Source organism: Oncorhynchus mykiss, chromosome 16 (assembly GCF_013265735.2).
Source record: "Oncorhynchus mykiss isolate Arlee chromosome 16, USDA_OmykA_1.1, whole genome shotgun sequence".
NCBI lineage: Eukaryota > Metazoa > Chordata > Actinopteri > Salmoniformes > Salmonidae > Oncorhynchus > Oncorhynchus mykiss.
This window is the reverse complement of record NC_048580.1, coordinates 31687440-31702041: the sequence shown is the minus strand read 5'-3', so window position 1 is coordinate 31702041 and position 14602 is coordinate 31687440. Positions and strand designations below refer to the sequence as shown.

General features: G+C 38.2%; 1 protein-coding gene across 6 annotated transcripts; it reads right to left on the bottom strand.

The window, feature by feature from the left end:
• Positions 1-652: 652 nt before the first annotated feature.
• Positions 653-5237, bottom strand: LOC110491817. 6 transcript variants are annotated; one of them, XM_021565597.2, is made up of 7 exons: positions 5182-5237; positions 4483-4540; positions 4022-4279; positions 3619-3813; positions 3294-3438; positions 3106-3188; positions 653-2993 (listed from the first exon to the last, which is right to left on the bottom strand). In XM_021565597.2, the coding sequence occupies exons 4-7, from the start codon at positions 3778-3780 to the stop codon at positions 2781-2783; spliced, it is 603 nt and encodes a 200-aa protein (XP_021421272.1). In that variant the 5' UTR covers positions 3781-3813; positions 4022-4279; positions 4483-4540; positions 5182-5237; the 3' UTR covers positions 653-2780. The 6 variants fall into 6 exon arrangements, 5 of the variants coding, with proteins under 5 accessions (XP_021421272.1, XP_021421275.1, XP_036802615.1 ...); XM_021565600.2 differs by having other exon boundaries at positions 4022-4184; positions 5182-5235; XR_005036507.1 differs by lacking the exon at positions 5182-5237 and having other exon boundaries at positions 3609-3813; positions 4022-4184; positions 4483-4994.
• Positions 5238-14602: the final 9365 nt, after the last annotated feature.

The window sequence follows — 14602 nt, the reverse complement described above, 5'->3', positions numbered from 1 at the left end:
GACAATATAAAATTTAAAATTTCTCCTCAAATTTATAACATTGCTGGATCTATGCCCTCGCTTTAGAAATTAATACTGAACGAATCACTCGCTCCTGATATGCGAGTGACAGAAATAGTACACGTCTGGCATAATGGACTATATCTTAAATTTAACAACTCATACTACTCTGACATCATCAGATACACCACACCGGGGACAACTTCTATGGTTACACAGACACACCAAAATCATGCCTTCGGCTCTATTCGTATACAACGCAGTCTGTTTGCATAGTAATTCGTATATATACTTAATACAACAGTAAAGTCTTGTTCTATCTTAGACTCCTCGTACAGGGGCATCAATTATGTCATGATGTGACGATCATTAAAGTGAAGACTGTTATATTATCAAATCAATTCTGTATGTGTAATTATTAAGTAATTAAACTAATCGTGTAAACATTAATTATCTAGGAAGTCAGGGCAACACAGGAAAATGTTGTTTAAAGAGTTACTATCTCCCGAATGTAACTCTCTTCATATATTTTCATATTTTATTGATTATAGTCACTTATTAATGTATTATTACCTCATCAGTCATTCTGAACGTTGTAATTCTTTGTAGTCTGCACGAACCCTACTTTATTGATGAATCAGCGATACACAAATAGGCTCAATTATTTATTTACTAATTAATAAAACAATTACAGAATATACAAATACAGACCAACATTATACAGTAAATAGTCTCTGGAAGAGTAACAAAACAGGACAGTTTGGTTATAACATCATGGCGAATTCAGAGAGAGCACGGGGGAGGAAGGGAGACAAAGAAGTTAATCTATCGGACATTGGGAAATACAAAATCTTAAGCACTCCAATAACCGCTCATTTGGTAAAAGGAATGCAATTTACATATTTACGATTGAGCTGTCATTGATCGTCCAAATCCTTTAGTCACGGAGATCTTGAGTGTACGACTCTGGTTCGGCCACCAGAGATTGCCATGTCCTTATACACCTCAGTCTGCTTGGTCTATAGAGTGGTAGATTTCTTAACCATTTATAACGTATTCAGCTGGCGCTGCACGTAACTGGTCTAAAATGTTAATTCTTCAGAAAGTCCTTTTACACACTTGGGGGAAAAGGGCGTTCCATTACGTTTGGCATAATGTCTGTGCTCACGTGGGCGTGATTATTGACTGGATAAAAATTACATGAAAAAACACTTTCTCATTTAGAAGACTAAAGTCACAGTTCTATCTTTTCAAAAGTATTCTGATACTTAATCATTAATTTTATACAACATTCAGATGCAAACCTCATAATTGAGAAGAGTAGATAAACAGAGATACAGTTATGTGCTTCTACCGTCTTTCATGATGTCACAACATAAAAAAACTAATTCGACATGAGGGTTAGTTTAGTCTCCAATGACCATTTCCAGCATTAAATATTCTAATAATATAAATATTGTTTCATTCTCCATTTTTGGGATGTTGGAGTCTTGGCGGGAAAAGATCATTTGTTCTACTGGGAAATCTCTGTAACAAAAAGGCTGTTTCCCCATAACTACTGCCTGGCAAGGAAAGGTATTGCTGACCATCATAAAACTGGCCAACAGCCCCAGGAGAGGTTGGGGGTGGGGTTCAGACCTTTGCCTAGCCGGCATCTTTAATCTCCAGCACAGGACTGGCAAGTCATGACACCTCTCAACTATACAATTTTTCAATTCCTTATCAATCCACAGTAATTGTCTTAATGGGTGCATGCTTATTAGTATCTGGGATAAGCAATTTCATAAATGTGTCAAGTGCAGCAGCTGGTTGCTCGTCATTACACACCATGGACCAATAAATATTATTCACATCAACATCACTGCAAAAAGTCAGCTCTTAAGAAAAAACAAGTAAAAAAAAGCAATAAAATGGGGGAAATATTACTTAAAATAAACAAAATGATCTGACAACAGAACAGGAAAATTTTACTTGCCAAGATTTTTAAAACAAGTAAAAATATTTATTCTCAAAGAACACACAGTGCGGCCAGACTAAAAACAAGTCATTTGTCTGGTTACAAAGAAAAGATTTAGGAATCATTTTTCAATATGTAGGAAAATGTGCTTAAATTTAGCAAATGCTAGTGCCATCATCTTGAAATAAGGCTATATGTTTCGTAAATATATCTTAAAACCAGTACAGCTACACTAAAAACATGTACATATGTCTGGATACAAAGAAAAGATTTAAGAATTATTTTCTCAATATGTAGGAAAATGCGCTTAAATTTGCTATTGCAATCGTCTTGAAATGAGGCCATATACCCTGGAATTGAATATTGTGCTTAAATTAAGTAATCCTGACTAAGATAAATGTACTTGTACTACTACTAGAAATAAGATTGGCTTGCTTAAAGAAAGAATGTCTTTAAGAATTTCTTTTCAATTCTTTATTGAGGACTCAATATATCCAGAGGCTGCATATGGGCAGAACAAAGGATGCAAAAACAACAACAACAAAGGCCATTGGTGGTCAATGTGAAAATGAAAAGGTAAGACCTATGGCAAGATAACAAACGTAACAGTGCTTTAAACCTTATAATAAACAACAAACTCCCTGCCTATTAACTAAAGGTTATCGGATCGGCTGATACACACAGTTCTGTTATCTGGACCAGAATTGTGTTATTTTTTATTGTGCAACCCTAGTCAGTAATGAACCTTTTCCACTCGGCCATAGCCTTTTATTTTTTAAGAATTCATGTCCTGGTCGTGGATGGGGTCCGAGAAGACTTCTGTCTACAGCACAGAGAGGAGTGTCGCAATGCACTTAGGATATGTGAGGTGAAAGGCGTAATAACACGCCATGAGATACGTCACGCTGGCATAGATGTTCTCTTTTGGGAAGGTCACCACAGGCATGGTTCCAAGATTGCAGTTGGTTTTGCAGACAATCACGACAGGGCTGAAGAGTGGTCTTGCCTGAAGAAAGGTGTTGGGGTCTTCTGCAGACTGACACAAACACAAAGAGAAAAACAAATATGACAACAAAAACAATTCACACTGCTTTTGTATGTTATGGTCAAGTAATATGAACATTCTAATACATGCACACATTTCTTACCTCAAGGATGTAACTTCTTCGTCGGAGCCTCAGGTGATGGGAACATGTCTGGTAAAGCCTCATCAAGGCAATTGAGAGCTTCACTGTTAAAAACGGAAATAGTCTCATTTGATTTACTCCAGCCAGTTATTTAAACAAACATTAATACTTTCATGGGATTCTCCATGATTAACTGAGCCAGTAATTACCTTTGTCCAGCAGCGGTGGCTTCATGACCTTTTTGAGCACTCCATAAAACTGTGCCTTGTTGTAAAAGGTCCCCCAGAGGGTCTTCAGTTCAGGTACGAAGCGGGAGTTCCCTCGATCGAGGTTCCGCCGGAGCTCATCCATAACCTGACACACACACACACAGACAGACAGACAGAGACAACGAGAGTCTTAACACTATCTAGCTGGAGGCGTAGGAAGCATTAGCCTGGTTACTACCAGACCGAATTCTCGCGAGCTCACTGTTTTACATTTGCCCGAAGTAGTTTACCCCTGTCCCTGCTATGGCTTCTCACATTTGCTTACATGATCCAGTTCTCTGAAGCAGGGATACGCTTGAAGTATTTTGGTAGGCCTGTCCTGTTCCTTAGTAGCATCAGAGTCGATGAAGGCCCGTCTTGCTTGGAATTCAAGGTCCAGGAGCAGGGAAACATCCTTCTGGTATGGTCTGGCCTTGGTTTTGTACATCTCCTGTAGAATTTTATAAGGTCTCGCCTGGTTCTGTTAACATTTAAAACCAATTAACATTTAAAAATGTAGACTGAAATTAAGACCAATGTTTCCGCTGGTACTACCACCCCAAACCTCTCATTCCACGGGAAACACTAAAGACAAATTAGTCACTTTGTTTCTAGTCCCTCGTTTAGAGTCGTAGTAGAAGTTGTATTTATGCGGGAACACTATCCACCATTTAAATTTGTGTACTTACCACCCAACCGTTCAACCTCTGGGGTGCTACATCTAGATTGTGGGGATCTCTTCAAGATCAAAGTCTCATCAGTGGACATCTCCTGGCTGCTCTGAAAGCTAAGGCTTCGTGGCCTCTTTCTTCGTGGCCTCTTCCTTTTCAAAAGCTGCTTCTTCACAGATTTCTGGAGGAGTAGGAGGAGGGAAAGGGGGTAGTAGTGGGGCTGAAATCACAGGTGCCAGAGGAGGTGCCTGGTCTACACAGGTCTGATTCTTGACCCTGTATAAGACATACATTTATTCATTGGTAAATCTAAAGGCAAAGAACACCACAATGTAACAACATAACCCTAACAACACCAAACACCTACATCTTTAGATACATGTATTGTAATGATGGCCAGGAAATGCTTATTTGATAACAGGAATCACTGCCTGCATGGTTAGATTAAATGTCTCCCAAATGTCAAAATCGAACATTACCTCATTTTCACCATGAGTAAGTCTCCAAATGGTTCTCCTTCTGAAGAAGTGCTCTGGCCTGGGAAAGAGATCATGTAAATCCTCCTTAGAGAGGCTGGGAAGCATGTCTGCGCTTATATTAGCAGCTGAAAAATACATTTAACCACTTGGTAAATAGTTTAGTAATTAGCAACTAAAACATAGTTTATAGATGCAAAGTGTCAGGTTGATATTGGTTACGAGACATTAGCATACTGTCTTCCCTTTCCAGTTAATGCAGGAATGATTTACCAAGCTAGCTAATGTTAGCTAACATGACTAACATGACTACCAGTATATCATTAATGTTGACGTTAATTACTTTAAACCAAAAGATAGTGCAAGCTAATGAAACTAACGTTAAAACCAGTTGCTCCTATCTGAGACGCAGATGTCTCAACTAGGCACCTGGAAATGCAAATGCGCTACGCTAAATGCTAAATGTACTCGTTAAAACTCAAACGTTCATTAAAACACACATACAGGGTATTGAATTAAAGCTACACTCGTTGTGAATCTAGCCAACAAGTCAGATTTTTAAAATGCTTTTCGGCGAAAGCATGAGATGCTATTATCTGATAGCATGCAACACCCCAAAATGCCTGAAGGCGAAGTAAACAAAAGAATTAGCGTAGCCGGCGCTACACAAATAGCAGAAATAAAATATAAAACATTCATTACCTTTGACGAGCTTCTTTCTTGGCACTCCTATATGCCCCATAAACATCACTATTGGGTCTTTTTTTCGATTAAATCGGTTCATATATACCCAAAATAGCCATCTATGGAAACTGTGTAATTCAGAAAAAAACATTGTTTCAAAATGCTGCGTCATTTTTTAAAATTAAAAAAGTTGACGATAAACTTTCACAAAACACTTCGAAATACTTTTGTAATCCAACTTTAGGTATTAGTAAACGTTTATAATCTATCAAAATGATCACGGGGCGATGTATATTCAATAGCTCCACGTCTTGAAATCATGGTCGAAAATCTCTCTTCCAAAACATCCTGTCGGAGACTGGAAGAAATGGAATCTCTTTCCTTTGTTTGACCAAGAAATAACTCTCAGGAAAATGACGACACTGGCATCGTGTGGAAGCTGTAGGAATTGCAATCTCTGCCTTATTTAATTTGGTGTCCTTTAAACAATACATGCAAGTGGCGCATGGATATTATTTTCAGCTTTCAGTGACCAGTTTTTCTTGCGCTTTTTGATGAAACACACGCTCTGTTATAGTCACAGCCGTGATTTAACCAGTTTTAGAAACTTCAGAGTGTTTTCTAGCCACACATACTAATCATATGCAGATACTATATTCCTGGTATGAGCAGCAGGACGCTGAAATGTTGCGCGATTTTTAACAGAATGTTCGAAAAAGGAGGGGGTAAGCTTAAATTGTCAACTACGTTAATCTTTGCTTGCCTAGCTAAGATTGTAGATAATGACTGGCACCGTCGATAATTTAGCTTCGCCGTCTTTGGTGCCCTTTCTATTTATTTTATATTGTCAATAGAAAGGGCGCCAAAGATGGTGAATCTAAATAATCTACGGTGTCAGTCATTAAGACACATTTACACCTTATTAAATACTATTCTGGCAATAAAGCACTATCAATCTAACCAAAGTTCAAGTGTATAACGAATGGCCGTTCGTGCAGTTATTAACTGCTAACAGTCAACGTTATCTAGTTAAAATTAGCATGCTAACTTGGTTTGCCAACTTTCCAATTCAAATTAACGTTAGCTAAATTTAGCTTGCTAAGGAGAAAGGTAGACGGGTATAAACAAATTAACTTTACCTTTTAATACTGCGTGTGATATATGATCCATGCCAGGATATGTGTCATCCATTCCATCTTCATTCATGGTTTTGTTAGATGACTCAAAGATTTGGACCACCTTTGACTTTTTATGTATAGGTCTCCCTTATGTAGCTAGATAATGTGATGAACGTATGTCAGTTGGGTAATATCACAGAAGAGGGAGTGCTGAACATCAGCACGGCTGTGATTCGTAGGTCGTAGGTACGAGGCTGCAGGCCGAGTGCCGAAGATAATAATATTGAGTGTGATACTGCTTTTAAACAACAGTTCTACAAGCGCCATTTATTAGCTAACAGTAATAAGCTCCGCCAACACACATAGTTCCACAAATGGACTGGGACTGGACTGTTGCGAAGCACCACACAAACATTTTCCTGCACACTAGCTTGCTACTTTGTGTAGGTCTACACATTACCGTCCTCTCCTGACGACCATTCATAATTTAACTCAAATGTTATTTGTGGAAATATGTTCATCTTTGCGGTGCAAAGTTTGTTACAATCTAAGATAGATAACGATCGTTAATGTAATTAACGGTTATTAGAACACATGTAAAACGGAGTGATACGTGTATAGTTTAAAGTCCCAGTGCTGTTCTCTACTCCAATACTTTGTCGCATTATAAATACTTCTGAACATCATTTTCAGTTCTTTTCGCCCTTTTCATCGAAAGCAGTGGAAACGTTTTACTTGCGTTTGCGTTTAGTAACATTCAAGATGCTTTGGCGGTGCGTTATCTGCTGCCTTTTTATGACTTTTCATTGAAACTGTTATTGAGCCATATCAATAGATGTCACAGCTCTGCGGCAGGGTTGCCTAGTGGTTAGGGCGTTGGACTAGTAATCGGAAGGTTGCAAGTTCAAACCACCGAGCTGACAAGGTACAAATCTGTCATTCTGCCCCTGAACAGGCAATTAACCCACTGTTTCTAGGCCGTCATTGAAAATAAGAATTTGTTCTTAACTGACTTGCCTAGTTAAATAAAGGTAAAATATATATTTTTTTCTGGTTGCTCGGATACACTGAGGAATATAGAGTGTACAATTCCTTATATCATCATGTAAAGAGAAGACACCTTCAACACCTATTTGAACAGCCATCGGAGGAAAGCCAAGTACCACCGGAACAAGTAATAATAATAATCTGTTTCTTTGATATGTGGTACACAGGACAACATTCAACCCGATCAGCTTCTAGCTAACTCCAGCATCATTGATCAGCAACTCCATACATCTGACTCAGATGAAGGGCAAAGGGGCATTGACCAACATGGAGCTGTCACAGTGCAACAAGTTACTCGGTTGGTGGTAATCTACTGAAATTGACCATATTTTTTTAAGTACTTGGCTATACTAATAGCCTTCATAGTCAGTCTTCACAGCCACTTCTCCTGTCACAAACATTATACTTGTCATGAACTAGTCATGTCCAGCCTGCACTTGAATTCCATTTGGTCATTATCTGTCAGCATACTACATTCAATGTCAACTTTATTTTAGGATCTGACAACATATGCTACTGTTTTTGTGATAAATGCCATAGCCAAGCATCGTCTCTCACAGGTAAAATGCTTTTTCTGAACAGAGCACGGCATTTGGTTAGTTACATAATGCAGAGCATTTTGTAGTGGTTCAGTGATGGTTGAGTTCATTCTTAGTGCTAGGTTGTCCGCCTTACTATTGTTGATCCCTTATGTCCTTATGTTAATGAATATGTCATAAGCAGAATCTGTATATCATAAGTATACATGATGCTGTGTTCCAACCTCCATGATTAATGACCTCTCTCTCTCGCTTAAACCATATGCAGGATGAAATGTGGAGGATCAAAATATTTTTTCTTTTAAGACAAATTATTTAATTATCCACCATTAGTCAAACGTCTGGAACAGTTCTTATCACACCCAAGGATTTTTTCAATGATTGAAAAGGGACCCCAGATGTGCAGGCAAAGTTTTTTTCATGACATTGTGGATGATGCTCTTCTAAAATCACATCCCTTATTTTCAGAGAAACCAAATGCATTGCAGATTGTTATGTACACGGATTAAATAGAGATCTGTAATCCACTAGGACTTTTGCATCAAAAAACAAGTTGTTAATTGTGTACTAAACCTTAGGAAATATAAATCCAAAATACAGGTCTAAACTGGCTGCTATCAGGCTACTTGACATTGCTAGATCAGCAGACCTCCGTCAATATGGTGTAGATGTAATGTTGAATAGAGTCAAGGAAGACCAGGATGCATTGTACAGTGCAAACTATTAACGGAGAGAAAACAATATATGGTGCCATGGTCTCTCTCTATAGAGACACTCTGGCACAACATGAACTAGCAGGGTTCAAAGAGGGTGTGGGCTTTGCCTACAGTAAGTGCAGACACTGCGTGTTCTTTTGAGGACATGCAGTCACACTTCAATGAGGATGCATATAATAAAAGGACATTGGAGAAGCATGTCAGACAATGTGATGAAATAGGAAAGTAAAAAACAGACTTGAGAACAACATACGGGATAAATAGAAGGAGCAAGTTAGTTGAATTCCCAGCATTTGTTATTATACAACAAACTATGCAAGACCTTATGCATATAATTCTGGAGGGCGAAGCCCCATTGGAAATCAAATGTGTTTTGAATAATCTTGTTGTGTCAGGACAGATTGATCTGATCTCAGTGAATTCTGCTATTCTTGGTTTCCCTTATTCCCCTTGAGATGTTACAGATCGGCCAATCCCAATTTATGTTAGTACATTAACGTCAAGTGATGGTAAACTAAAACAGTAATCTGGGCAAATGCTTGTCCTGATAAGGATATTGGCATTGTTTTGGAGAGTTTGGAAGTCAATGCATATATACAACTGATAAATGAGCTAATAGAAATTGTACAGATAGTATTTGCACCTGTTCTTTCCATTGTGAATGTGTCTAGGTTGAAGTTACTCATTGAAAATCATTTGAAGCATTGGAAGGAGCTTTTTCCAGACCGCAATGTTACACATAAACAGCATTACATGATACATTTGCCATCACAGATAAAGTAATTGGGACCAATGGTTAGACATACAGTTGAAGTCTGAAGTTTACAAACACCTGAGCCAAATACATTTAAACTTTACATTTAAAGTTTCTCACAATTCCTGACAATTAATCCTGGTAAAAAGTACCTGTATTAGGTTAGTTAGGATCCCCACTTTATTTTAAGAATGTGAAATGTCAGAATAATAGTAGAGAAAATTATTTATTTCAGCTTTTATTTCTTTCATCACATTCCCAGTTGGGTCAGAAGTTTACATACACTCAATTAGTATTTGGTAGCATTGCCTTTAAATTGTTTAACTTGGGTCAAACGTTTTGGGTAGCCTTCCGCAAGCTTCCCACAATAAGTTCATAGGTTTCATAGGTTTGAGTGCTGTATCAGTCAAGTGGCTTGTAATAAATTGTAATATAACTCAGAAGTCCATGATCTTTGCCAAAGTACTGAATGGTAATATGCCCAAATTTAGACTGGTCAAAAACATATTTCTTGTTGATTCTAGGCTTTATTGGGCTTTATTGTTTGCAATATCAGCCATTTCAAACTATACGCTTTGATAGAAACGTCATGGCTTATCAAGTTGAGGTCCCACACCTTGCACATGCCACTGAGTTAGTGTATGCTGAAAAGCTAATTGTTTTTACCTCTTATTACACAATTAGCAACAAGAGGCACACTTATGTATAAGTCAAATACCATCTTGGGGATGTAATAGAGTTGTACAACAGTTCAAAAGACTCATAGTGTGTTCCCCAGATATGAAAAGTGTACTGTCTTTGTTCTGCACTGTATTTTGTCTACATGATTACTGTCCTGTGTGTAAGATTGACAATAAAAAAGTGAATTCCATTTGGTCCTTATCTGTTCTTACAATGTGAAGAGGTGAAAATGATAAGATGCTTGAAATAAGAAATTCTGACTTTGACAAAGCAGTTGTGTATTTGTCAGTGTTGATCAAACAGCTTTATAATTCTGGTAATTCAAGCTTTAAATTACTCAGAACTAGTAATGCAATCTCAGTAACAAGTTATATTATCTTATTAAGAGGACAAAAAAAGCTTGAAACAAGTGAAATGATCTAACATAAAAACTGCCTGGTAAGAAGAAATATCTTGTCAGACAAAAAACAAGCATATATTGCCTTGATTTAAGATATTTAATCTGACTTAGATTTCAAATTTTGCAGTGCATTGGAATCACAACAAACCTCTTATTCACTATATTAGGCCCAGCCTTTGGAACTTTGTTTTTCCTAGATATGGCTACTATTTTGTGATCACTACAGCCGATGGATTTGGATACTGCTTTCAAACAAATTTCTGCAGAATTAGTAAAAATCTGATCGATACATGTTGATTATGTCATTCCTGTACAGTTTGTAACTACCCTGGTAGGTTGATTGATAACCTGAACCAGGTTGCAGGCACTTGTTACAGTTTGAAGCTTTCTCTTGAATGGGCAACCAGATGAAAGCCAGTCAATATTTAAATCACCCAGAAAGTATACCTCTCAATTGATATCACATAAACTCAGCAACAACAAAAAAAGCATACCTTTTTCAGGACCCTGTCTTTCAAAGATAATTTGTGAAAATCCAAATAACTTCACAGATCTTCATTGTAAAGGGTTTAAACACTGTTTCCCATGCTTGATTAATGAACATGCACCTGTGGAACGATCGTTAAAACACTAACAGCATAAAGACGGTAGGCAATTAAGGTCACAGTTATGAAAACTTAGGACACTAAAGAGGCCTTTCTACTGACTCTGAAAAACACCAAAATAAATATGCCCAGGATTCCTGCTCATCCTGCTGTGGTTGCAATGTTCGTACTGTGAGATGCCTATCGTCCTCGCAGTGGCAGACCACGTGTAACAACACCTGCACAGGATGGGTACATCCGAACAACACCCCTGCGGAACAGGTACAGGATGGCAACAACAACTGCCCGAGTTACACCAGGAATGCACAATCCCTCCATCAGTACTCAGACTGTCCGCAATATGCTGAGAGAGGCTGGACTGAGGGCTTGTAGGCCTGTTGTAAGGCAGGTCCTCACCAGACATCACCGGCAACAACGTCGCCTATGGGCACAAACCCATCGTCGCTGGACCAGACAGGACTGGCAAAAAGTGCTCTTCACTGACGAGTCGCGGTTTTGTCTCACCTGGGGTGATGGTCAGATTTGTGTTTATCATCGAAGGAATGATCGTTACACTGAGGCCTGTACTCTGAAGCAGGATCGATTTGGAGGTGGAGGGTCCGTCATGGTCTGTGACAGCATCATCGGACTGAGCTTGTTGCAGGAACTTGCAGGTGCCTTGGTGGAAGAATGGGGTAACATCTCACAGCAAGAACTGGCAAATCTGGCGCAGCCCATGAGGAGGAGAGTACTGCAGTACTTAATGCAGCTGGGGGCCACACCAGATACTGACTGTTACTTTTGATTTTGACCCCCCTTTGTTCAGGGAAACATTATTCAATTTCTGTTAGTCAAATGTCTGTGGAACTTGTTCAGTTTGTCTCAGTTGTTGAATCTTATGTTCAATCAAATATTTACACATGTTAAGTTTGTTGAAAATAAACGCAGTTCACAGTGAGAGGACGTTTCTTTTTTGCTGAATTTACATTATCAGGCATTGTTATCCAGTGTCATGACGTGGCCCTTTCTCGTGTAGATCGTGGCTTCCCCCTCTCTCTCACTCTCTCCTACTCTCAGGTTATGTTATCTCAGGCCATAAATTCCTGGAGGAGACTTTCTCCCCCTGGTAATACAGAGAGAGAGAGACCACAGAGAGAACACCAGAGACCACAGAGGGATTTCACTTGGCCAAACTCCTAATCCCCAACATGGGAGTTTTAAACAACATGTCCACCTTTGAGAGTGTGGGACTGGTCCGTGGACACTAAAGTGACAGTAATGTTGAGTGTGTTTCATTTGGTGACCTCATGAAGGACAGGAAACACACATAACTATATCTATGAATGTGTATATTTCTCAATTATAGGGTTTGCATCTAATTATTGAATAAAATTAATGAGTAAAGATTAAACTATTTGTGAAATGATGTAATGTGATGTTAACCTTACAATCTGAGAGAATTGAATTCAACAGTAATAAAATGGCAGATTTTTTAAATGTTATATAACATACTATTAAGTAGAATGGAATGGTTTGCCTTGTGTTGTAGTATTTGTCAGCTTTGATACTCTTATGTGGGTGTCATAACCAGCCATAAAATATTACAAGATGTCTAAACACGCCTAAATATTTGTCATGACAGTGTTATTATAATGTTATGACAGGTTACGTCAGCTGTTGACCGTGTCATAAAGTGTTACCCATATATTTTATATAGGGTATATTTTTTCACATCTTTGATGTACACAAGTATTTTGATGAGTTGATCCACTCTTGCAGCACCATCAATAACAGATCAGATGCATGTTTATTCTAACACATCGTTTTTGTACCGTGCATAGAACTGTGCCGATTAAGCATTACATTTGTTATTACTTGAGTAGATGCTGAGAAGAAAAAAAAAATATCTCAGTAAATGCATTCTGCTGTAATATTGTCAAAAGGTCTATGTCATCATTATTGAACATATTCAGTAGGTACCATATGAAGAGTTTAATTCCAAAATGCTATATATACATTTTATGACATTTCTGTAAATGAGCTTTTATGGATTAAAGAACTTATGAAAGAAATTGGTGTGTTTTTCACCATCTAATCATGGCTTAGGGTTGTTCAATGACAGACATGTATTTGTGTCACACCCTGACCTTAGTATTCTTTGTTTTCCTTGTTATTTTGGTTAGGTCAGGGTGTGACATGGGTGATGTATGTGTTTTACCTTGTCTAGGGTTTTTTGTATGTTTATGGGGCTGTCTCCGTTCTAGGTATTTTGTATGTCTATGGTTGCCTAGATTGGTTCTCAATTAGAGGCAGCTGTCTATCGTTGTCTCTGATTGGGAACCATATTTAGGCAGCCATATTCTGTGGGTACTTTGTGGGTGATTGTTTCCTGTCTGTGTTCTCTGCACCAGATAGGACTGTTTAGTGTTCACGTTTATTCGTCTTTCATTAAAACATGTTGAGCACGAACTACGCTGCCTATTGGTCCGATCCCTGCTACTCTTCAGACGAAGAGGAGGAAATCAGCCGCAACAATTTTTTTGAAATGTATTACTTGATAGTTTCATTTCAGAGAGACAAAATACTAATGTTTTGTTGCAAAATGCTATACAGGTAACTGCTAAAATAAAGGAAACAACAACATAAAGTGTCTTAATAGGTCATTGGGGCCACCACGAGCCACAACAGCTTCAATGCACCTTGGCATACATTCAGGAACTCTATTGGAGGGATGTGAGACCATTCTTCCACAATAAATGTCATAATTTGGTGTTTTGTTGATGGTGGTGGAAAACTGTCTCATGCGCCACTCCAGAATCTCCCATAAATGTTCAATTGGGTTGAGATCTGGTGACTGAGACAGCCATGGCATATGGTTTACATAGTTTTCATGCTCATAACATCTTGGGGCTAGGGGGCAGAATTTTCACTTGGATAAATAGCGTGCCCAATTTCAACTTCCTACTACTCATGCCAAGAATATAAGATATGCATATTATTCATAGATTTGGAAAGAAAACACTGACGTTTCTAAAACTGTTTGAATCATGTCTGTGCGTATAACAGAATTTATGTAGCAGGCAAAACCCCGAGGACTAACTGTTCAGAATGTTTAGTTTTGAGGTCTCTGTTCAGTGAGTTCTCGTTGGAAAACTATGTTTCTTAGGAACTGGTTTTCAGTTCCTACCGCTTCCACTGGATGTCACCAGTCTTTGGAATTTGATTGAGGTTATTCCTTTGTGCAATGAAGAAGTAGGCCAACTAGGAACTGGGTAACACTGTTGAGAGTTGCGTAAGACGTGAAGAGTAGCGCTGGTTTGTTTTCATTCCTGTATTGAAAACAGATTGCCCCGTCTACAATTTGATCGATTATTAACGTTTAAAAATACTTAAAGTTGTATTACAAAAGTAGTTTGAAATATTTTGGCAAAGTTTATAGGCAACTTTTAAAATATTTTGCAGTGACGTTGCGCATTTTGGAAGCTGTTTTTTAATCAAACATATTGGAGTGCCAACAAAAGAAGTTTGTCAAAGGTAAAGCATGTTTTATATTTTATTTCTGAGTTTTGTGTAGCGCCTGCAGGGTTGAAATATGCTACC